The sequence below is a fragment of the Tripterygium wilfordii genome, chromosome 8 (assembly GCF_013401445.1).
Source record: "Tripterygium wilfordii isolate XIE 37 chromosome 8, ASM1340144v1, whole genome shotgun sequence".
Lineage (NCBI taxonomy): Eukaryota > Viridiplantae > Streptophyta > Magnoliopsida > Celastrales > Celastraceae > Tripterygium > Tripterygium wilfordii.
In genome coordinates, this window is record NC_052239.1 from 1,095,040 (window position 1) to 1,117,306 (window position 22,267).

Genomic DNA, 22,267 nt, shown 5'->3' on the forward strand with positions numbered 1-22,267 from the left:
GTACCCATTAAGTTTGCTTGATTGAGGAAGTGTATAATTATTATTACCATTTAAAAATCTTTTTTTAGTTGATTTTTTTGTTTGGATTATAGTTGATATTATTAATTTCCCTAATGCCTTGCACGAAACATCATTAAAGGATTATGTCGACTCTAATTACATATATGTTTAGTAAGTCAAGCTGGATCCAATTATTCGAGTTAGTAGATGATCCCTATGATTGTTCATAGAATTCCAAAAAAAGGGTAATTTTCTTTTTCTGTTATATTTTTGGAGAAATTGATACAAATAAGAAGTAAAAACCAATTGTAAAGGTATTGTTCACTCTGTGTCCAAGAACCGCACTATTTTTCCTTAAAGAGCTCTATACAAATAAGAGGAGTTGGGCTTAAACTTATAATCCGACTCTCGCCTGGAACATATGTATTTCTAACATTCTCAGTAAGTTGGAAGTGCTTTGACTTATACTGTGCCTCATGAAGTATACAAGGATAATCACTGTTGAGAGATTACATATATACATATCAGCATCCATAAATTTTATACACCATAGTGTTCTTCAAGATCCTCCTTCTTTTTTCCTGTTGAAGATGATATGAAAGGAGTGAGATGAATTTTAATGAAGACTAGGATTGAAACCCAATTACATTTGATAGTCCAGTACTTATATCAAACCCTATGGTTTACTAAAGTGCAAATAACTAGCTCTTATTGATATCCATTTCTGGTGTACTCATGCTCATATCATTAAAATATTGGTAGTCTAATAGCCATTGAGAGGTACCCTCATCAGACCAATCAGAAAGCCCGAATTCACTACGTTCCTGATCATCATCTTTGCTGGCCATGAAGTTCCATGAAGAATTGTCGAAAAATGCATCGGATAGTACGTAATTCATTAACAAGTCATCCGCACTGTTATGGCCTAACGACCCAGATTCATCGGTGGAGGAGGTGGAATTGTTATCGGCGGAGGAGACGTGGCCAGAGTCTTTTAGTGGTAATTGGTGCTGATCATGACCAGCACCAGAATTGGGTTGATTGTTGTTTACTTGTTCTTCTGATGAGGTTTCTTCTTTATGGAGAGATTCATGTGTGACAGGATCAATCCCCATCTTGATCAGCTTTTTCTTGATGTGGGTGTTCCAATGATTCTTGATCTCATTATCTGTTCTTCCTGGCAATCTTGATGCAATTTTGGACCACCTAAAGAAAAGGAAAGTGCAACAATATATTTTTTTGATTAAAAAAATAATATTTCTAAAAGTTAGGTCTAATTTGAAAGTAAACAATCATTTGTTAAGTACTTTAATGACTAATTCCAAGTTGTATTAATTAAAGAAGTGTGTTATATAGTTGGTGAATCTCTTGTGGCCAAGTCGTATGGACTTGGGAGATCCTACGCTCGATTTCCATTATAAACAATATTTTTATGGTCACCCGTTAGGTTTTGACTCAACTTATCACATCGTTTGGTAAGAAACTTTCCGTGCATGAGGATTTGATGACCCGAGTTTAGGCCCATATTGAATGTCCAAAAATTAAAATTGTATGATGTTATTCTCGGTTAAAATAAATGTTTGTTATGCTTGCGGCAGGGAGGTGTGGGATTAGGATTTAATTTTTGTCACTATCTGTGTTTCTCTTCATCCACTACAGTCAAGGAAATCATAGGAGACAGAGACGGTGATATAAGATGAAAAATCAACACTGCTTCAATTTAACTTCGGCATATACAAGTTTTTTGTCATTGCAGAAGTAATTAATTAATTACAAAGAAATGATATTAACATTTCATATAATTAAAAGCACATAAAATAAATAAATGATAGGATAGATATAATACCTATTGCCAAGATCGGCATGGAGATCAATAACAAGTTGTTCTTCATCATCAGTCAGGAGGCCTCGCTTCAAGTCCGGCCGGAGGTAATTGGTCCAACGGAGGCGACAGCTCTTGCCACAACGGCGGAGTCCGGCCAGCTTCGGCACGGCACGCCAACAACATTGCCCGTGTGTGAGGATAAAATTGACCAGTTTTTGGTCCTCCTCGGCTGTCCAAGGCCCCTTCTTCACACCAAGTTTGTCACAACAAGGTTGCCTACCCATTTCTCACTCTTTTGCTATTAAAATGCCACACGCACACACACCACCATCCCAAGAAACCAAAGCCTCACTCACCCACCTTTATATACTTGCTTCCCTTGTGATGAAATCAAAATGTGAATATTGAGGTATACTTTTCTCACGCGTGCTGCACGCACGTGCCAGGCACCTTCCAATATACCAAGCTAATTGTGTTTTTGATCATTACAACGGTCGGCTTTTTTTGGTTTTTAGACAATAATTTAACCGATTGATCAATTATCGACAATTATTCGGATGATTAATTGTTTGATTCACATTAAATATTTTTTGAAAATAATCGATGTTCAGTCAATCAACTGTTTGGTTGACTTTTTTTGGATAATTTCTTACAGCACTAATGATCATGACAAGAAAATGAGCTTTTATAATCCCAAACTCGAATGTCTCATGCGTGTGGTTTCACGCGTCCCTCGCGAGTGAGAATCACATATTTTTATAAAACAATATGATGGGCCCAACCACTCAGTTCTTGAAAGGGGCCTACGACCTAACCACGGATCCGCCTCACTTCTTGCTGGGCCCACGAGTGCGATGGTCCAATAATGAAATACCCAACAAGAGACTGACACGTAAGCTTACGGTATTTATTTTTCATGTTACGAAATAATAATAAAACAACCCCTTGTTTCTGCCCTAAGCATTTCATCACGAAAACGTCAGCCCACCATTACTCAAATTATTTTTCTCTAATGATAGTTTTAGCGAACTCACACGGTTTGAAGTACGTCATATTGATAATGTTTGGAGATTATGGTCCTAATAAGGACTTGGTAACCACCTACCATATTAGGTTTCCTCCGTTCACATTAGATGGCAACTGTATTCAAGTGTTTTTGCACTAACTTAGTTGACTTTAGATTAAATTGAAGCATCTTGAAGGGACTTATTCAAAAAAATTGGCATATAATTCTTACTTTAAAGCTTAAACTTAGCTACGATGGAGATTCCTCAGGTATTATTTTTATTTCAATTTAGTTGCAACCAATTCAACACGATTCGGGTGGGGGTGGGGGTGGGGGGGCAATTGTTTGACAAATTAGTTGGAAATTTGACTAGTATTCAGGAAGTAAAATTAGAATTGACTGGTATGCATCAAATGAGTATATAAATTGAGTGATTGGATAGTGGTGAATTTATCTGGAGAAAAATTACATAATTCATAAAATCTTAAGTTCCATTTCTATTGAAAACAAGTACTCTTATGCTCAGACGTTGAGTTTTGATGTTGTTCTAAATAAAAAATAATAATAATATGTGGCACAAAACTCAAATGCATATTATCATAGTGAGACTTCTATATGTGACAGGCTAAACATGGCTTTTTTTTTTTTTTTGGGTAGAGAGATACATATCTCAACAACCCTTTTTTAAAAAATTATTTCAGTTTTTGGGATGCTCAAAGATGTTGAGTGTTTTTTTTTTTTTTTTTTGAGACGGGAGAGGGAGGATTCGAACCCTGATCATCTAGGTGATACACACCAATCATACCACTCCAACTAATGACTTGGGTGTAGAGAAGTTTAGTTTTGGTGTCGTTCTAAATAAAAAAGAAAAATATATGGCACAAAACTCAAATGCATATTATCGTGGTAAGACTTCTATATGTGATAGGCTAAACATGCTTTTTTTTTTTTGGCTAGAAAGATGCTTATCTCAACAAGTCAACAACCCTTTTTTAAAAAATCATTTCATTTTTTGGGGTTGGTATCTCTTTGTTTGTAACATGAATCACAAACTTGTTTGTTTGCAAATTAAAGGATGTGATGTTCGTAGCATTTTAGTAAAAGAATATGTTGAAAAAATGTTGAGACATTTTATCTACACACCACTAATCTACTATCTTTACATCATTGTCTCTCTAAATCCCAATTCAACCTCACCTTAATCTTACCGATATGCACATTGCCTAGACAATTGCTCAAAGTGATTATACATTTTAGATTTGACGTCAATTTCTCTACTCATTCTGTGAGAATTTTGGTTTTTGAGGGCTTTGCCATTTGTTGCGATGTTCATGCATGCATTGTTTTCAAGACAGAACAACCTGTCGTGGCTGCATTGATCCATAATATGGCTGCGGTATGTTGCTCTTGAAACTTTTGATCAATGAACATTTTGTTTCACCAACGTTGATTTTGTGTTTTTATTTCTCCTCATTGTTTCTGGTAAATGAGAGTTTATGTCTTCAGTTTTCATGGTTTTGTATTTGGCTTAGTTTGGAGGGTTAATATGTCATTGTATAAAAGGATATTTATGTAAACTATAGAAGATTATTGGTTTGTAAATAAAATTTCTCAAATATGTTTTGGATTGACTCAAAACCCTTTTGGTATGGTCCATGGGTGCACGGAAAGACCTTTTAAGGCCTTTTCTGGCCCATAAATCCAAAGTACTTTTTTTCGGGCCTACCGTTTGTAGTTCGCGGCCTTGTCTGTACGGAGACGTTGCACTTTGCAGACAAACATAAGCAGCGTTACCTGTTCGACGTAATGCCTAACTGAAAGACGAAGGGTGCAAAACCGAAAACTAGATCGAGCGAAAAGCGCCAGAGACACAAAGGTGAATGAGAAAGAGAAACACAGCTTGAGAAGCGTGAGCGATGTGGAGGCGCGTGATTTCGCTTTCTTCCTTGATATCTTCCTCAAAATCAACCTTGTCGAACCAGGTATAAAGCTCCTACGCTCTTCATTCTTCGGAAACAGAGGTTCTTTGATGCCTTTAGTTTCGATTGTTGATTCAATTCATTTAATATAGTGTTCATTTTGGATTCACTTCTTTTCCACCAAATTTGTGGACGATTTTTCTTGTACTTTTGGCATCTTGATTCTTATCATTGATGGCAGGCAGCAGTTAGGTTGAAGGTCTGGGAGTCGCTTACTACAGAGGTATCGGCTCTGTTTCTTATTAGACGTCCCTGCTTAAGGAAATTTTCTGTCTCATTTATTTGGACTTAGTGATTAACTCAACCCTATAGCTCGTTATCTTTTATTTTTGTTATTTGATGTATCAATGGTAGCTCTCATTGTTAGCTTTGGTAGAAACTAGCAATCTTTATGCTCTACCCTGTTTGAAAATACTCTTAAAAAATTTATTTGCTTATTGAACTTTTCAATATACAAGGTCAATTGTATTTCCTTTTTTCTCAAAATTTTGTAATCACGTTTGTTTCTTATTAAAATGCAGGCGAAAGGTGGCATTGCATCCTGGGTCAAAACTCCATTCATAACCTTTGTGTTAGGTAACATTTATGCATTTTTTAAACGCCACATCAATCATATGTTGTGTCCTATTGTTACTTTTGGAAAGTGTTTCTTCTAAACAACTCCGGCCCACATTGCTTCCTCAGTGGAGGCAGGGCCGAGGAAAGACATGATGTATGCAATCTTACCTCCATGTTGCAGGAAGATTGTTTCCTAGATTTGAACATGTCAGATGAGTCTCTAGGGTTTGAAGCAACTCTATAATTAGGTTGTCGTTAGGCTCTTAATTGATATTTTGGTGAATGTTTTGCCTGTATGATCATAAATTTGTTAAAATATGGCTCCATGCCAACTTGAATGTTCATTTTTCCAGTGACATTTTGTATTAATAAATTGGCAATAATTTAAGTTACTTGAAGCTGAAGGTAACGAAGATAATCTTGGCCATGGGGGTAAAAAATTATTGTATGTTTCTAATGCAATATCTGGCCAGTCGAGATCTTGGAAAACAAAACATGGAAAAAAAAAAACATTGTTGTTGGTGGAAATATTTTTTCTTTCTAGACCATGTCTTTACAATATTCACATCATGAAGAAGCAAATCTAGAGGTTTATGAGCATTTGTAAGATTCTGTCCGATAATGCCTTCATGAAAGTGTTTTGTGATGATTAAATGTAAAAAGGTAAATAACACGTGCACAAGGCTCCCGCAGTGGGCGGGGTCGGAGACAGGTAAGATGTGCGCAAACCTTACCATCACATAATATGTGAAGAGGAGGTTTTGTGATGATTGTTTGCTTATTTGTTTGAATCATGAATGTTCGATGCCTCTCTCAATATTGAACTCAATCTCTATATTCGCAGGTGGCCCTGGTAGCGGAAAAGGTACTCAATGTGAAAAAATTGTTGAGACTTTTGGATTCACTCATCTCAGTGCAGGAGATTTATTAAGGAGGGAAATAGCTTCTAACAGTAAAGATGGGTAAAAATCATTGATTCTTGGCAAATGTTTTTTTTACATTATTTAAATTCTGTAAAAGTCATTTGATTATCACATGCGATTGCAGGACCATGATTCTTAAAACAATTATTGAGGGAAAAATTGTTCCTTCTGAAGTGACAGTCAAGTTGATAAAAAGGGAGATGGAATCAAGTGATAATGTTAAATTTCTCATTGATGGTTTTCCAAGAAGTGAGGAGAATCGCGTATCATTTGAACAGATTGTGAGTTTCACTATGGCCATTATCTTATCTTTTCTTTTTAAATGCTTAACCTCTTATTTCTGCCATGCCTTCAAAGGATTAACTATCTTATCTTCGGATTAATTTTCTGTTGTTACGTCGTGAACAATGAGGGAAAATAAATATCTTTCCAGAATAATGGGATTCATAGTTTAATGATAAGGGAAGCATTGCCAAGGCATCAATGCCCAGATTTGTTCTAACCTGAGACCAGGTTAATTGTTAGTATTAGCTCTATGGTTCTGCTTTCTTATGGTCATAACCACTGTTCCCCTTGCAGATTGGAGCAGAACCCAACATTGTGCTTTACTTTGATTGCCCTGAAAAAGAGATGATAGAGCGAGTGCTAAGCCGTAATCAAGTGCGTAGTATTTATGATAATCCATTTAATCAACCATATGAAGTATTATTCAAGCTATGGCGTTGTTGTATTGTAGGGCCGAGTTGATGATAATATAAATACTATCAAGAAGCGCCTCGAAGTGTTTGAAGCATTAAGTCTTCCAGTTATTAACTATTACTCCAATAAAGGGAAGCTCCACAAGGTACATCTAGTTTGTGACAAATAGGATATTTGAAGTAGAATTTCTTAGGTTTCCTGGTATTTTTCTAGTGCACAGAGTATGTCTATGAGTAAGATGCGATGATTATATTCCTTTGATCATGAAATTTTTGGTTCATATTCAGATTACCCATCATTTCCTGTATGGGTGTATCAATCCCTTGCACGTCCGGAAATTTATTTAGAAATAAATTTTAATGATATATGCCCATCCTGCAGATAAACGCAGTTGGAACAGTAGATGAGATTTTTGAACAGGTTCACCCAATTTTCGACATGTGCAAGGTATCTTTTCTTGTTACTATTCTCATTTAATCAAAACAAACCTTGACTGTTTAACTGGCATGCACACTGGATGGCATGTTGGTTTATCTCATGCTCTTTGCTTTTGCTTAAAATGCATGTCTCTGCTGGGTAGGAATGATCAACAATTGCTAAGGCATCAATGCAAGACATGTTGTTAACATCATGTGCTTATAACAGAGCTTATTTGTAGGACAACTGGTCTGCGACAGTGAATAAAATGTGAATTTAATCCTCCAATTCAAGGACAGGATGTGCGAAAAGTCATCTTTGTGATCGGAGTTGCTCTGCTTTTTTGAGCCCTAATGGGTACAGTGCGAAGAGAAGATTCCTGAGCTAATGGTTTCCGGAAGTTTGCAGGTAGCATTACCCTTTTCAGCCTAAAGGATGAAATTCTCTCCTCTGTTTTCTTCTACTTGATGATGTATGGTTATTCCCAAAGAGATCTTTGCGGCTCAAATATTTTGTTCTGAGTTTAATTATATATATTTTCAGCTTAATTGATCAATAGCAATGAAGAGCGTGCTTGAAGAGTCTGAACTTTGGTTCATTGATCAATGTAAACATAGCTAATGAGTATATTATAGAAAAGGGATTGACATTCCAAACTTTCCTTAAAACAAATTCCTTCAAGGTCATGGGAAATTTCCCTTCCTGGACTAGGGGGATGTTCCTACATTTGGAATGGTTTAGTCTTCGCTAGTAGTGTATCCATTGTCCGTCTTGATTAATAGGTGTTAAGATTCAGCTGTATCGATTTGTACGTGTTGTATATATTGTTGGTTCGTTTAGGATATGTGAACCAGTGGAGGAACCTTGTACGGTGTTGTATGTATTGCATATGGTAGTTAAAACGTTCCCAGGGAGTATTTGTGGCAGATGGTCTTCTGCTCATATTGACAGAAATCTCAATTCGATTATCAGTCAAGTAGTTAAAATCTGGCTGCCATGTAATTCAGACCAAGCACTTGAATGATCTCGTCCATCTAGACTCATCAAAGATGGAGGGGCGATTTTGACACCATCATAAAAAAAACAGGCATTGGCCCTGCTTCAATTATTGTACAGATTTCAATTTTACCTCCAAAAATTACTCGCAAATCTCTGTCCACGTCACTCTTACAATGAGCATATGAATGAAAAACGAGGTTAGAATTAGAGATGTTATTCTGAGAACGCAAGAAAAAAAAAACCATGTTCAGGGCCTCCATGCTCCCATATCAATGTCATTATGCCACACAAGATATCCGATTCATTCCCAATATTACTTGGGTTATGGATCATGAATTCTCTATAATTCGATATAACTCAAAGATGCACAAAATCAAGTTACTGAAAAAAGAAAGGGGTAAAACGGCAAAGATGATTTCCCCTTGTAGGATTTTTTGCAGAAAGTAAATCGAAAACTAGTCGCTAAGAAGCTTTCTTGGGAGGAGACATGTTACCAATGAGAGAAACTGTGATGCTGATCGAAAATATCTGCACCAGCAATCCTGTCAAATAAAGTTGGAGAAGTTATGGAGGCCTGAATATGATCTTATGAGAGCCATTGGTTTTACAGTACAGATATTAAGGATTATAGATGCAAAACTCACCAACCAAAATGCGAGCAATCTCAATAACTTCAATTTTCTTTGCTTTCCAGTCAGATGGGTTCTGGATCACCTATGCCAAACATTCATTCAAACAACAATTAGGATATCATAACAGTATTACATTGAAACTTAGGAGTTAACACGAGACTCGATTCTCATATGCATGTGTTTGTATTTGTACACGTGACATATTCATGTATCTAGACTGGAGTATCATTATTTACATCCATAACCTCATATTGATGGTGTCCTCCACGTTATGCTACTCTGCTGACAATGATAACCTAGAAAGCTAAAAATCTTATCAAGATTGAATTGTTATAAAGTTTCTCACCGCTAACATTGGACTGCTCCTGATGACACAAAAGACTGAAAGTAATACTGCAGCAGATGATGCAATAATGTAAACCCTCAATAAAGTTGCTCGACTGCGCCTTCTACCTTAAAAGCATCAAAATATTTACAATTAAAAATGATGGAGAGGTTGAACGTATGAACATAATATGAAAAAGACAGGAAAAAAATGGATCTTTTAGCTACCTATTTCTCCAATTAGCAAAGAAATAAAACCAACAACAATAGAGGAAATAGCAACTCTATTGGGATCATGATCTTTTGAATATGAAAGAGCGGTGAGTAATCCTATCAATTGAACGAGAGCCTGCAATAAAATATAAAACAAATAAAAGAAAAAGTATTTAGTTGGTTAATTCCGATCCACTCTTTTAAGGATGTGATACCTTAAAAGAAGCACATAGACAATTATAATCAACAAGAAATAATTAGCTAATAACAATCATAGTTAAGCCGCGATTGGAATAAAACTAACATGTAGAACATTAATAATTTAAGCTGTTAATGCCCCTGATTTAAACATGCCACTTACATTGAAAACAATCAAAGTAGTCTCCTATGAAAGCAACAAATAGAAGACCCGCTCAACTTGTCAGTTCAATTATAATCAACAAGAAATAATTAGCTAATAACAATCAGAGTTAACAAATACAATCATAGTTAAGCCGCGATTGAAATAAAACTAACATGTAGAACATTAATAATTTCAGATGTTAATGCCCTGATTTAAACATGCCACTTAGATTGAAATCAATCAAAGTAGTCTCCTATGAAAGCAACAAATCGGAGACCCACTCTACTTGCAGTTCAATTATTGATCTATTAAACCAGAGTGGACAGATCCCATATGATCTCCAGTGTGACAACCTCTTCTGTTCAAATATGTAAATTAGGGATGCTAGGTAGCCAACCAAGGAATATGTTTCACAAAAGAATCAAATCACATCAAGACATCGAATCAATATAAGAAAGTGAGTATCAAAACATATACTTGCACATCAACATCATCAAGGGAGAGAACCATACCTGGATAACGATCAGTGGATAGAGATGAGACTTTCCCTTAGCTACTTTTGTATACCCTACAATTTGGTAATTCACAGTAAAAATGTCAACAGCCCAAAAACAACTAATTGGTGCAGAAAGCAAGACCCTAAAGCCATTGATGGAGAAACTAAAATCCAAAAACGTTTTCTCAGATAAGAAACCGTCAAAGAAATCGGAGAAGAAAGGAACGAAATTGAGGTGGATCTGTTCTGTTTTCTTCCTCTCATGATTCTGCGGTAACCAAACAGTGAATAGTAAGAAGAACGCAGGGAAATGAGATAATAGCATAGAAAACTTACTAGAATCAACAACCATGCGATAGGAGAAATCAGAACCATCAGTTCCAGAAGGCCTCCCCAATTTCCTCTGCTGCATCTCTCCTCCTCTTATATGAACTAATTAACAATGACTTTCATCAGGCCAAATTACACAAATGCTAAAGAAAAATTAGAAAAACAAAAAGTTAGACGAATTACCTCGCCGGAAACTACAGCTGAGCTGAGAAACGCATAGGGTGATGCAGGAGGACGAGAAGGATGCGGACTCGGGAAAATGGAGGAAACGATGAACAAAACAGGCAACGCAAAAATATTTGGGCTACGTTGTTCTTCAATTGAGCTGGGTCGGTCAATTAAATAGGATTAGTTATCATCAGCCCACTCTAGCCCATATTGTTTCTCTCAGGCCCATTAGGTTAGAAGATCCACCACAACAATCCGAGCCATCAATACGGGCCCCAAAGATTAAAGATACATGGTTGTTGGTTAGTGTTTTTTTTTTTTTTTTAATATCATAGAGAAATATGTTTGCGATTTGATAACTTACTATAAGATAGAGCCATAAAGAACATGGTGCAGCGGGTATGTATTAGGCATCAATTTGGAATTTATAACTAATATTTATGTAGTGTTTGTAAGCTACAACTTTAAGGTACTTCACTTTCTTATTTCTAACTTCTAATTTTTCAAATTTTTGATCAAGCATAAAATTTTAGCTAATTCACAACACTATTAACTATTAAGAATAGCCGTCAACGCCACTAGTGAAATATCGAAAGACGATCTTTAAAAACATAGTACATTTATTCACGTGACTTATTGTGTTTTATTCGAATACACAAGATAAAATACATCATACAATCCAAGTCCTTATAGTTTTATCCTTTTAGACCTTTGAAGAAAGCTAAGACACCTACAAATGGAGCAACATAGTACGTGCTCGGCTCAGATTGACCGGCATTGGTTCGATCATCAGCATACTGATCGTTCATATCAGGTCCTCCAACAATAGCTCCAGTAAGTATATTAGGGTTTGGGTTCTTAGACTGAAAATATGGTGTTCCAGCTTTACATACAATGTGTTGTGGGTGATTAACAATTGAAGGCAAGCTTGAGCCACGATGGTGTATTCTTCGTGGAAACTTATTGCCGTATCCAACCATGTATGACATACCCAGTGGATTGCTTCCCAATATATAATCCACCTGCATCAATTTATTTTTTTAATAAAACTGGCCATTAAGTATTAGGAATTCTGTACAAAATACAAATAAAACACGGCGTACATATCAAATTTTAGCTTAATAAAAGTACATTTGAGTGAATATGACTTGACCACAAAACTAGGACTGCAAATACATTCCATTAGGATCTTGACACATGGCGATATATACCAAGCTAATACTTCGATCAAAAAGCGTCATCAACCATCAACTAAGGTAGAACCTAGAAATCCAACCGAGGAGAAGTCACCCGAAGACTCACGTAGGGCATGATGATCGAGAGGAGAGCATCTCGACAAGACTGGGATGTCCGCTCATTGCTGACCGAGCATTAATTTCAATTAAATAAAATTAACTACATTTAACTATCTTATAGTATTGAGGAGATCAAATGACTAACCGAGGTAGAAATGGAATTCTAATAAAAAATTTACACCCCATAAGTCAACCAGAGCCCAACTAAAACGGATAACTTTAGTCACACCTCTATATTTACTAAAGACACCCCAACTTAAGTTGATCATCATTGTAAAAATCAGTTGACGGGGTGTCTTTAGTAAATATAAGAGTGTGATTACAGTTATCCAACTAAAATTTCATGTAGCTGTCCAAACCCACAGTTTTATTGGGCTTGTCATGACTCTATTCGGATTGTCAAAAATACCCGTATTTAACCGATTCTCGCATGACCCGCACCAAACCCCGTTAGAGCCTCTACTAATATAAAGTAGCAAGAAACAACATACCTGAGATCTTGCGAATTCCACAAGCCGAGATGGTCCGACAACCTTACCACCGCAATTTACAGATCTATGGGCGTCTTGCATATACCGCGAATAAACAACTATAAGAAAGGAGTGGCTTGTTATACGTTGCAAGTTGAAGTAGCCTTGCGATCCAGGTTGGAAATAAAGACCACCTACAATATATACATACACACGTACATATACATAGAGTTAATTAACACCAATTAATCAATTAACGTAATATAAACCCCTACCAAAGATACTTTTTGAAAATTTACCATGTACCTTTGGAAAACACGACTGATTTCGTAGGAGATTCAGGCAACAAAGAACACACAAATTTGTCCGCTTCGGTCAGAACCTTTTGGGATGGCCTCGCAAGCTGTGAAAAGAGCAAGAAAACTTTCAGATTGTACACAAGTTCGTGTTCTTTAAATTTACTTATTCAAATATCAATTAAAGTTATAAGTGAATGGTTAATTACAGTACATTGGAAAGAAGAACATTAATGCCAGCATCTTTCGCGTCCCATCCAAATTGACCAGAGCTTAAGAAAACATTCGGCAAGGCATTTTGAACATAATTCCAATAGTATTGCGAACCAGTCGCTTTGTATAACCATGCTGCTCCCCATATCAATTCATCCTACGAGAAGGGGATTTCATCATATTATCAAAGACGAATGGTTTTTTTTTTGGCTAAATAAGCAAATATATTCTAATAATGTATACCTCATAGCCATTGTAATCGCAATAAAATGGGCACGCCCCTTGTCCAACACTAGTATTATAAGATCCTCGATACTTATCAGCGAAATCGAAGACCTAAACAATCCACAAAACATAAAAAGAAATTTAAAATTAGTTATAATATTAAGTTAAGTAGAAGCAAGCAAATATATATATATATATACCTGAGCAGCTCTCTTAATTAAAACATAAGAATATTTAGGATTACTAGACTTGAAAGCCATGGAAGAGGCGGCTAGTGCCGCCGCCATCTCGCCGGCAAGCTCCGATCCAGGGTGTGTTTGATTAATAACATAAGTAACTCTTGAAGTGTCCATATCTTCCGGCCTCTCCCAACAGTTATGGTCCTTATAGGGATCACCAACCTGGGCTGCAATTTTATAGGGTACATTAGCAGTGGACTTATACAAGTAAGTTGAGCCCCACGAGACGGCGTCCAAGGCGTGGTTGATCTGGTCCGGGCCCATAGATTGGCCGAATTCAATCACACTCCAAGCCAACATAGTCGTTGTGAATGCCATGGGAAAGTGAAACTTGACGTTGTCCCCAGCATCATAGTAGCCCCCTACAAGATCCATCTATTCGAAATTTGCTTAGCAGAGGAATAAACCAATCAATATTCAATATATTGTTTTTATCAAGCCTGGACTCCATTAGTTTCAATAAGTTCAAATTAAGTGTTCACTCAAAATTCAAATACGGAGGATCTTACACCAACGTCAGAGCCATCTTTGAGAGCGGAGTCTTTTCTCCAGGTCAGGCGTTGTTGAAAGGGTAACTTGCCTGATCTCTGGCCTTCAAAGTACAATATACTCTTAGCCAGTGCGTCCCCGTAATCATGCGCAGCTAACACACACATCATCATCCCCATCAAATAACATAACAAAGTTAGTGCAATAATAGATTTTGCACCCATTATTCTTCTCTCTTAACCAAAAATTTAGAAGAAAACAAGAAATTTGAATATATGGAGAATGTATTTGCGAGGATAGAGTACTGTTAGTTTCTGCCCAATTTATCAGTAAACACATAAACTTATAAGATCACCTTGCACCTATTTGTCATTATAAGCTGGAGCATATGGTCAAAGAGGTGGAAAATGTGAATAGAACATCAGATACAAAAGGACTCTTGATACAAAAGGAAGAAATTAAGCTGGCATGCACGTAAATCAAGCTGTATATTCTATCTTACTAATTATATGGTCGTTATTATATGCCCTGTAGCAGATGATCAAGGAAGGGAACATGCATGTGGCTAGATAGAGATGATTTCAAAATCAGATATAAAAGGAAAGGGTTAGGAAAAATATACAAAAGGAAAGAAAATAAACTGGGATGTACGTAAATCAAGCTGGTATATTCCTTCTTACTACACAAACACACACACACATATATACATATATATATATTCATAAGTCATATTCTGTTAAAGACAAATTGAATTTCATCAATAGAAAATTCAGTGCATGATAACCAACATGCATGGCAACATTAGTAATGTGTGAGACCCATATATACATCATACAGGATTCAATGGGTCGGCTGGTCTTTGAGTAAGCCAAAACTCCGGCATGTTGGTACATTTTACGTATGTGTTATAGGCTTTGAATACACTGAATCAGATATAGAATAATTATAGGCATCATTCATATATGGTCCTACAACTCTTGTCGATAGGATAGGATAGGTGATTAGCACAACCATCCGAGTAATAATTCAGACCCCAAAACTATGACCTCATTTTATCTCCAAATCTACGTGACATGTGAATAACTATTGATTATAAATACATATATAGAACCATTTAACATCCAATAGTCAATTTTTTGGTTTGGTCTTCAATTCGGAATACGGTTTTTAACACCCCTAAGAAAAAATACCAAAAATAGTTATAGTATGGAAGCAACTCATGAACGGTATATTTGTCTTCCAAAATTATAACGGTAATAAAAGTATTTATCCTTACCCGCTTGTCCAAAAGTAAATTCGTTTGGGCCAGCTGGGTCCAACCGAGGTTTTAGGAGGACGAAAAAATTAAGTAATACAAAGCCCAATACATTTTGGGCCAGAATTCAATAAGGCTCAGCTTTAGACCCAATAAACAGAACTGTTTAACACGGCATCGCTAATCGCTTCATGGCTCTTGGCTCATACGCAACACGCGCACTCTTGTCGTTCATGAGTTCTTCAGACACTCTTGTCGTTCATATCTCGCTCTTCTAGGGTTTCTCCGTTTTTTCTCCTCCACAATCTCGATGTTTTCTCCAATTCATGGACACACTCTGTTTATGCCGTCTCTTTCCTTCCGATTCTCTCATCACTCCATCTCCCTCCTCGAAGAACACGATGCGGTTGTAATCTCTCCGCGTTGGCAAGGAGAAGCGATGCGCGAGAGAATGATTTCGTAATCATCTTGTTCAAGCAGGGCGTCCGAGTCGACAATCATCCCGGCCTTGCAAACTATCACGCCGTGCTTCCTCTTTACGTCTTCAATCGCGGATTCTTTCTCGTGCGTATGCCTCTTCTTCTGCATTATATTTCTCTATTTTGTCTGTGTTTATTTTTAGGTTTTTCATTGTTGTTCAATTTTTTTAAGGTTTTTCTTTGCAGTCAATTCTATACCTCGAATTTGAACTTCTTTCTCTCATGGACACTCTCTTGCACGCGCTCTCTCTCTCCTTCCGATTCTCCTTTCTCTCTGTTTCCCTCCTCGGCGAACACGATGAGGTTGATCTCTTTTCTCGCCGTCGACGAGAGGCAATTTTAAGAATAATTCCTCAATTTTCTCGTTCAAGCAGGATCTCCGGCTCGAATGTAATCCTGGCTTTGTAGCCGTGCCTCCGAGTATCGGGCTGTGGTGTTCCGTTACGTCTTCGATCGCTGGATTCTTTCTAGTGTGTATGATTCTTCTGCTTTTTCTTATATTCCTATTTTCTCTCTTTAATTTTTCTCTGTAGGTCAATTGTTTTATGTTATTCTTTATCTTGCCTACACTAATCTCTTGTTGAAACCTACAATCTATACTCCCTTACTACTTTTATGGACACTCTCTGTTCATGACACTTCATGACCTATTATACGCGATCTCCGACATTCCAATTCTCTTATCAATCCTCCTCAATTCTTGAATAACACTATGCAGTTGTTTACTATCGACCCCCGGCAAGAAGAGGCTATGCTGATGCAGCTCCGTAATTCTCGGGTTCAAGTAGGATTTCCGTATCAGGCGTTGTAACTGCCCCAAGTTTCAGGCGGTGGTTCCTATCTACTTACAGGTCTTGCGTGCGCTTCTTCTGCCGTCTTATATCCCTATGTTTTTTTTTCCTTTCTCTTTGCTTGTTTATTTTGTTGCAGTTCAATTGTTATCGAATTTTGTGTATATCACTGGTTTTTCCAGGCCAACCGAGTTTGAATCAAATACGTGGTCATTGAAATGAAACGGCATTGCACTTCTGGACTTGCAATTTATTGTTTGGAAAAGAACACTATAATGGCACAGAAATAGTTTCTAAAATTTATAATACAAGCATGCATATGTATTCTGAAAATTGAGTTGTGGGACTTGTGGCACAGTATTGTCTTATTGACTCGCTGTGTTTATTTAATGCTTGAAAATCTGAGAATTGCGAAAGAAAAGATTATCAGGCATTGCAAAATTATGACTAACTGCTTGCTAGTCTAGTTTTTCACTTTTTTGGCATTTGAGCAATTTGCGCATAGGAAGTTGCTGATGAGTTGGCAACGTGCTTAGAATTTTCTTTTACGTGTGTAGTGTGCATTGAGTACTTTTGCTGGCTTCAGTTATATAATGAACTCCTTTAAATATTACAATCATGAGATGTATGTTCATTAACTACATAGATAAGTTCCTATGTTGTCATATGTTTGTTATCCTTAATTCCTTACAATATCCTTTCACTCATGAATTCTTTCTTCCCGTGGTAGAATCTCAGAATTGTATATGACGCCTATCGGGACTCTAAAGTCTTAACAGATGCTTTTGAAGCAAAATCAGGTTTATAACTTTAGGTACCACCCCTTTCTGACTTCTCTCCTTGTTCCATTCTGCATTTCAGTTGGCAACAACTTTCTGTTTACCAACTTGATGGTTCACAGTCTCTGTGCCTTGGAAAGCTGATGCCACAATCAATTGTAAAGACAAGGACCTCTTTCCTCTGCTGGAATGATTTATATCCATAGCTAAGGTGAGCATCCTCGTTTCCCGCTTGATGAAGATCCCTTTTATTATAACATGGGATTTATAGTTATTTTGTCTCATGGAGACGGTTTTGTGGAAGGCACACACCTTCTTTCCTGGCAAGGTTCACCTAGGACTAGGAGAGTGCCTTGATGTGAGGTGTCGGGTCCACCCCACACACACACACACACACACACACACACACACAATTTTAATCGCCCTATATTGACAAAGAAGGCGTCAGGTGCTTGGATTTGTTTTTTTACATGATTTCATTTTTTATTTATTGTGTTGGATAATGCATGCTTTTAATTTAGAAGAGAAGTTTGTGTGAAATCCTAAAATAAGCTTTACAGTTCTCCTGGGAAAAAGAGGGAATTGTTGGACCATTTTGTTGGGAGAGAAAGGAACACAGGAGAAAGAATAAAAAGGAGCACAAAAGTTTACTTTGGAGGCATGGGATTTTTTTATAAGTGATTTCATTTGTGATATATTGTGTTGGATAATGCGTATTTTTATTTAAAAATTCTTTTTTGTTTTCTTTAATTTGGTCCCTGATAGGTTGATTACCTAGCAGGGTGATAATGGGTCTTGGTGCCTTACTCATGCTAATAATCGCCCTAGAATGACCGAAGTTTAGTTTGGACGCGTGGATTTGTTCTTTTATAAGTGGTTTTATTTTGATTTATTTTGTTGGATAATGCATACATTTAATTTGAAAATTCCTTTTCTATCGTTAGTTTGGTGCCTCATAGGGCGATTGCCTATTACCTTGGCTGATAGGGGCTGCCTTAAGCACCCTATCTGCTTTTAATCGCTCTATAATGACAGAAGTTGGCTTCAGGTGCCTGGATTTGTTCTTTTTACATTGTTTCATTTTTTATTTTGTTGTGTTGGATGATGCATATTTGTAATTTAGAATTTTCTATTCTTCTTTAATCTGGTGCCTGCATGAGGCTTCTGATGCCTGGCAAAGTGCCTTGTTATCCTTGGGGATTCTAATATCAGCCAAACTGCCTATGTTCTTCTTGAGAATATTGTAAGTGTAAGACAATCGATGCACCTGGTGACTTTGAATTATGATACCTAATTGTTGACTTGCCCTTCTGAGTTGCTAGGAGGATGATTTGGGGGATTGAAATTTGAAACTTGTATGTATGGTAGGGAAAAGCCTGTTGGATAGTCCCTGATCACAAAGGGTACTTCCTGGTGACTTTGTATTGTGATACCTAATTGTTGACTTGCCCATCTGAGTTGCTAGGAGGATTATTTGGGGGATTGAAAGTTGAAACTTGTATGTATGGTAGGGAAAAGCCTGTTGGATAGTCCCTGATCACAGAGGGTACTTTGGAGACGGTGAACTAAGGTCTATTCTTCAGGTTTTTCTGCTTCTCTCATGTTTGATGTATGGCCATGGTTTGGCCTTTTCATTCGGTCTTGGAACTCCCGTGCTGGTAATTTTTGTATATCATTTGGATTAGAATTGGTAATGTTTGCATATACCACGAAATGCTGTGCCAATATAAGTTTTGTATTGTCAAAAACTTTGTGATGGAATGATGGGCCGTTTATTTTGGTCTTTACAGTCCACTACTGATTTTGTTGTGTTCGGTGGGCCAATGAAAATTGGACTCAAATACTTTAGGCCTTTAAAATTTTGTTAGAGACAAGCCTTATGTCTATGTTCATCTTTCCCACGAAATTGAGTCTCGTTAATGTGCGCTATGAGAAAGTATTGGCTCTTGCTGGTGGCCTGTTTAACAGGGTTGACGACGTTTCTCTGGGTTTAGGACAATTTAAATTGCTTTGGGCCATATTAACTGAGTTTTGGGCGATTTAACTGGTCATTAGGCTCATGGAAAACCGAGCTTTAGGCCCATTCGAAAGCTGGGCTTTAGGCCCTTTGAGGACCTGGGCCTTGGTCCATGTAATGTTGGCACTCAAAAGATTTATCCTCAGCGGTCTTTGTTTATCTGAGGTTTTGGCACAAATTGAGTGGGTCTGCTTGTGAATTGCTTTAGGCCCTTTTAACCTAGTTGGGGGCCATTTAGTTGGTCTTTAGGCCCATTGGGGAACTGGGCTTGGGTCTATGTATAGTGGGCATTGAGAAGATTTATCTTTAGCGGCCCATGTTTATCTGAGTTTTTGGCACAAATCTATTGGGCCTTAAGCATGACTGGGTCTGCTTTTCAATTTCTGTAGGCCCTTTTAACCGACTCTGGGGCCATTTAAACCCTCAAGGCCCATTCTGAAACTTGGATTAGGGCCCATTCTGTAACTGGGCTTAAGCCCATTTGTGAGCTGGGCTAAGGCGCATTGGGGAACTGGGCTCATTTGTGGGGCTTAAGGCCCATTGGTGAACTGATCTTGAGCCCATTTGCGGACTGGGCATAAGGCCCATTTACGAGTTGGGCTTGGGCCATTTGCGTGGTGGGCTTGGCCCATCTGTGATTTATGCCCATTATGAGCCGTGTCTGAGGCCCATTTATGAGCTGGGCTCAAGGCCCATTTGCGAACAGGGCTTAAGCCCATTTGCTAGCTGGGCTTAAGTGCCATTGGCGAACTGGGCTTAAGGCCCATTGGCGAACTGGGATTAAGGCCAGTTCTTGAAGAGGCCCATTTATGAGCTGGGCTTGAGGCCCATTTATGAGATGGGCTTCTTAAGGCCCATTTGCGAGCTAGGCCTATGGGCCATTTATTAACTGGGCTCCAGGACCATTTGAGCTGGGCTTAGGCCCATTTGTGAACTGGGCTCAATTCCCATTTTTGAACAAGGCTTAAGGCACTTATACGAGCTGGGCTAAGTCCCATTTTTTTACCTGGGCTGGTGGACCATAATTAGCTGGGCTGGTGACCCATTTAATAACTCGGCTGAAGTACAAAATGAGCGGCCTGTTAAGTTTGGGCCCATCATTGTACAATTGGAGTTTGGGCCTTAAAAGCTAATTTTGTAACTTGTCTTCCCGCCTGAATCTCAACTCAAATCTTCCCACGTCCTACAAACCTAATGCATTTCTAAGCCAATCTTCCTACTTGGCTATTGGTTACGCTCGACCGACGGGACTCATGATTCTCTCTCTATTTTTATTTTTTTTAACCAAAGGCGCAGAACCACACTGCAATCGGCATAAGTTTGATTTAAGTGTTATGACATTCTCCATAATGACGTACATTCAAACAAATATATTACCTCATCCAAACAACTCAGATAAATACAAGAGGCAGTAGAAGCTAAATGAAAAGCTGTTAGCCATCCTCGCCTATGAATAACAAGCATGGATTCCCAAAATTAATGCAACAGACCAGAAAGAACTTCCGAGTTGGATGCCATTCAAAAAAAATGAACACCCAAAATAAAATCGAATCTTGAAACTTCTTCTAATTTTATATATAAATTAATAGTGAATGCATTGGGTAATAGAACGGAAAATACTCCAGCACTTTAAACCATTGATGCTTGCAAGGCAAATGCATTTGCAGACGAAAAATGTCAAGACGTATTCAAGTAAGCTAACTACAATAACATCACTTTTATGCAAAAGCCATCAAACTTTTAACGAAATTGCATGAGTTCATAATCATTAAATATTAACTTCCATAAGTACATGCCAGCCCCACCAAGGTATCCAGAAAAATCATAACAGACATATGAAACCATCATTAAAAGTACCTATGTTTGACGAGGATGAATGTTAAACTACCCCTTTGCATTAAGGTAGTTACAGATTGCATTTATGGAATGCAAACATTTCATAATATCTAGCAAAGAATTATAAAACACCAGGAGACGACTTGTGTTGGCGAGAGAGTACTTAAATCGTCCCATGCATGAACTACTTAACTGAATGCACCCCTACTCTCTAGCATTCACTTGATCTAAAACTAAGATTATGTCGCTGATCAAAACTGATGGGCGTTTATATGGAAACAGCAGGTGATTACAAAAGCTAACAAGTAACCGTCTATCAAGACAAAGACCTTCGGTGTACGCTGTTTGTTAATGACATTTGTCAATATGGAAGAGCACATACCAAGAGTTGGTTTCAAGTTGAGAACAGTGAGACAAGATTTGGAATCCAAAGATTTTAAGATAAGTAGGACAAAGGCATAATATATAATGGGTGAGTTAAGCATAAAGTAGAAGAGGGAACTATTAAAAAATGAAGGGAAATAAATATTTGCAACTGGAATATTAAATAATTTGGGTTTATAATTAAGAACAAATATGTGAAGGAACTGGAACAACATAGAAATCAACTAGCTAGGTAGCTAGAAAGAAACATTACAATAAATGAAACCAATATAATTAAGAAATCATAGATAAGAATACACTGAAGATACAATATTTAAGAAGCTAGATAAAGAAAATTTTGCATTAATTGTGTAACCAATTAATATGGATGGATGAAAAACTTAATTGGGTATATAAAAAGCTTTGCCTCGCTTGTGAAACAAAACTCAAAATTTAACAATGAAAAAGAAACAGTATCAAGAACAAGGAGATCAACACACTACACTCTTAATATTGAACAACAAAGTATATTGATAAACTACGTATAAACTTGACCAAAATGCATATATTGATTGTGTATGCAAGAGATAAAGCAGAAGTAAATTAGA

At 37.3% G+C, this 22,267-nt stretch overlaps 4 protein-coding genes and 1 long non-coding RNA gene across 14 annotated transcripts; 2 read left to right on the plus strand and 3 right to left on the minus strand.

Moving 5' to 3' along the window:
- Positions 1-327: 327 nt before the first annotated feature.
- On the minus strand, positions 328-2,127 carry LOC120003682 (MYB-like transcription factor ODO1). Of its 2 annotated transcripts, none has more exons than XM_038852703.1 (3): positions 1,847-2,127; positions 785-1,206; positions 328-581 (listed from the first exon to the last, which is right to left on the minus strand). In XM_038852703.1, the coding sequence occupies exons 1-3, from the start codon at positions 2,107-2,109 to the stop codon at positions 541-543; spliced, it is 726 nt and encodes a 241-aa protein (XP_038708631.1). In that variant the 5' UTR covers positions 2,110-2,127; the 3' UTR covers positions 328-540. The 2 variants fall into 2 exon arrangements, with proteins under 2 accessions (XP_038708631.1, XP_038708630.1); XM_038852702.1 differs by having other exon boundaries at positions 713-1,206.
- Positions 2,128-4,546: 2,419 nt separating this feature from the next.
- Positions 4,547-8,206, plus strand: LOC120003232 (UMP-CMP kinase-like). 4 transcript variants are annotated; one of them, XR_005469312.1, is made up of 10 exons: positions 4,547-4,813; positions 4,992-5,033; positions 5,332-5,386; positions 6,213-6,330; positions 6,416-6,572; positions 6,871-6,951; positions 7,028-7,135; positions 7,372-7,437; positions 7,636-7,815; positions 7,951-8,206. XR_005469312.1 is itself a non-coding variant. In XM_038852121.1 (9 exons), the coding sequence occupies exons 1-9, from the start codon at positions 4,748-4,750 to the stop codon at positions 7,574-7,576; spliced, it is 699 nt and encodes a 232-aa protein (XP_038708049.1). In that variant the 5' UTR covers positions 4,547-4,747; the 3' UTR covers positions 7,577-8,206. The 4 variants fall into 4 exon arrangements, 3 of the variants coding, with proteins under 3 accessions (XP_038708049.1, XP_038708047.1, XP_038708048.1); XM_038852121.1 differs by having other exon boundaries at positions 7,571-8,206; XM_038852119.1 differs by having other exon boundaries at positions 7,636-8,206.
- A 395-nt stretch (positions 8,207-8,601) lies between these two features.
- Positions 8,602-10,996, minus strand: LOC120003233. The gene is made up of 7 exons (XM_038852122.1): positions 10,928-10,996; positions 10,751-10,846; positions 10,431-10,486; positions 9,591-9,711; positions 9,385-9,491; positions 9,051-9,120; positions 8,602-8,948 (listed from the first exon to the last, which is right to left on the minus strand). Exons 2-7 carry the CDS (start codon positions 10,824-10,826, stop codon positions 8,869-8,871), a joined length of 510 nt encoding a protein of 169 aa, XP_038708050.1. The 5' UTR covers positions 10,827-10,846; positions 10,928-10,996; the 3' UTR covers positions 8,602-8,868.
- Positions 10,997-11,607: 611 nt separating this feature from the next.
- Positions 11,608-14,363, minus strand: LOC120004198 (endoglucanase 8-like). The gene is made up of 7 exons (XM_038853469.1): positions 14,160-14,363; positions 13,612-14,025; positions 13,430-13,522; positions 13,188-13,343; positions 12,984-13,080; positions 12,699-12,871; positions 11,608-11,934 (listed from the first exon to the last, which is right to left on the minus strand). The coding sequence occupies exons 1-7, from the start codon at positions 14,361-14,363 to the stop codon at positions 11,608-11,610; spliced, it is 1,464 nt and encodes a 487-aa protein (XP_038709397.1).
- Positions 14,364-15,595: 1,232 nt separating this feature from the next.
- On the plus strand, positions 15,596-19,185 carry LOC120003953. 6 transcript variants are annotated; one of them, XR_005469405.1, is made up of 3 exons: positions 15,596-16,724; positions 17,395-17,478; positions 17,566-19,185. It is a non-coding gene; the product is annotated as an uncharacterized LOC120003953 (long non-coding RNA). The 6 variants fall into 6 exon arrangements; XR_005469407.1 differs by having other exon boundaries at positions 17,403-17,478; XR_005469406.1 differs by lacking the exon at positions 17,395-17,478 and having other exon boundaries at positions 15,596-16,347; positions 16,592-16,724; positions 17,526-19,185.
- The last annotated feature ends 3,082 nt before the right edge of the window (positions 19,186-22,267 follow it).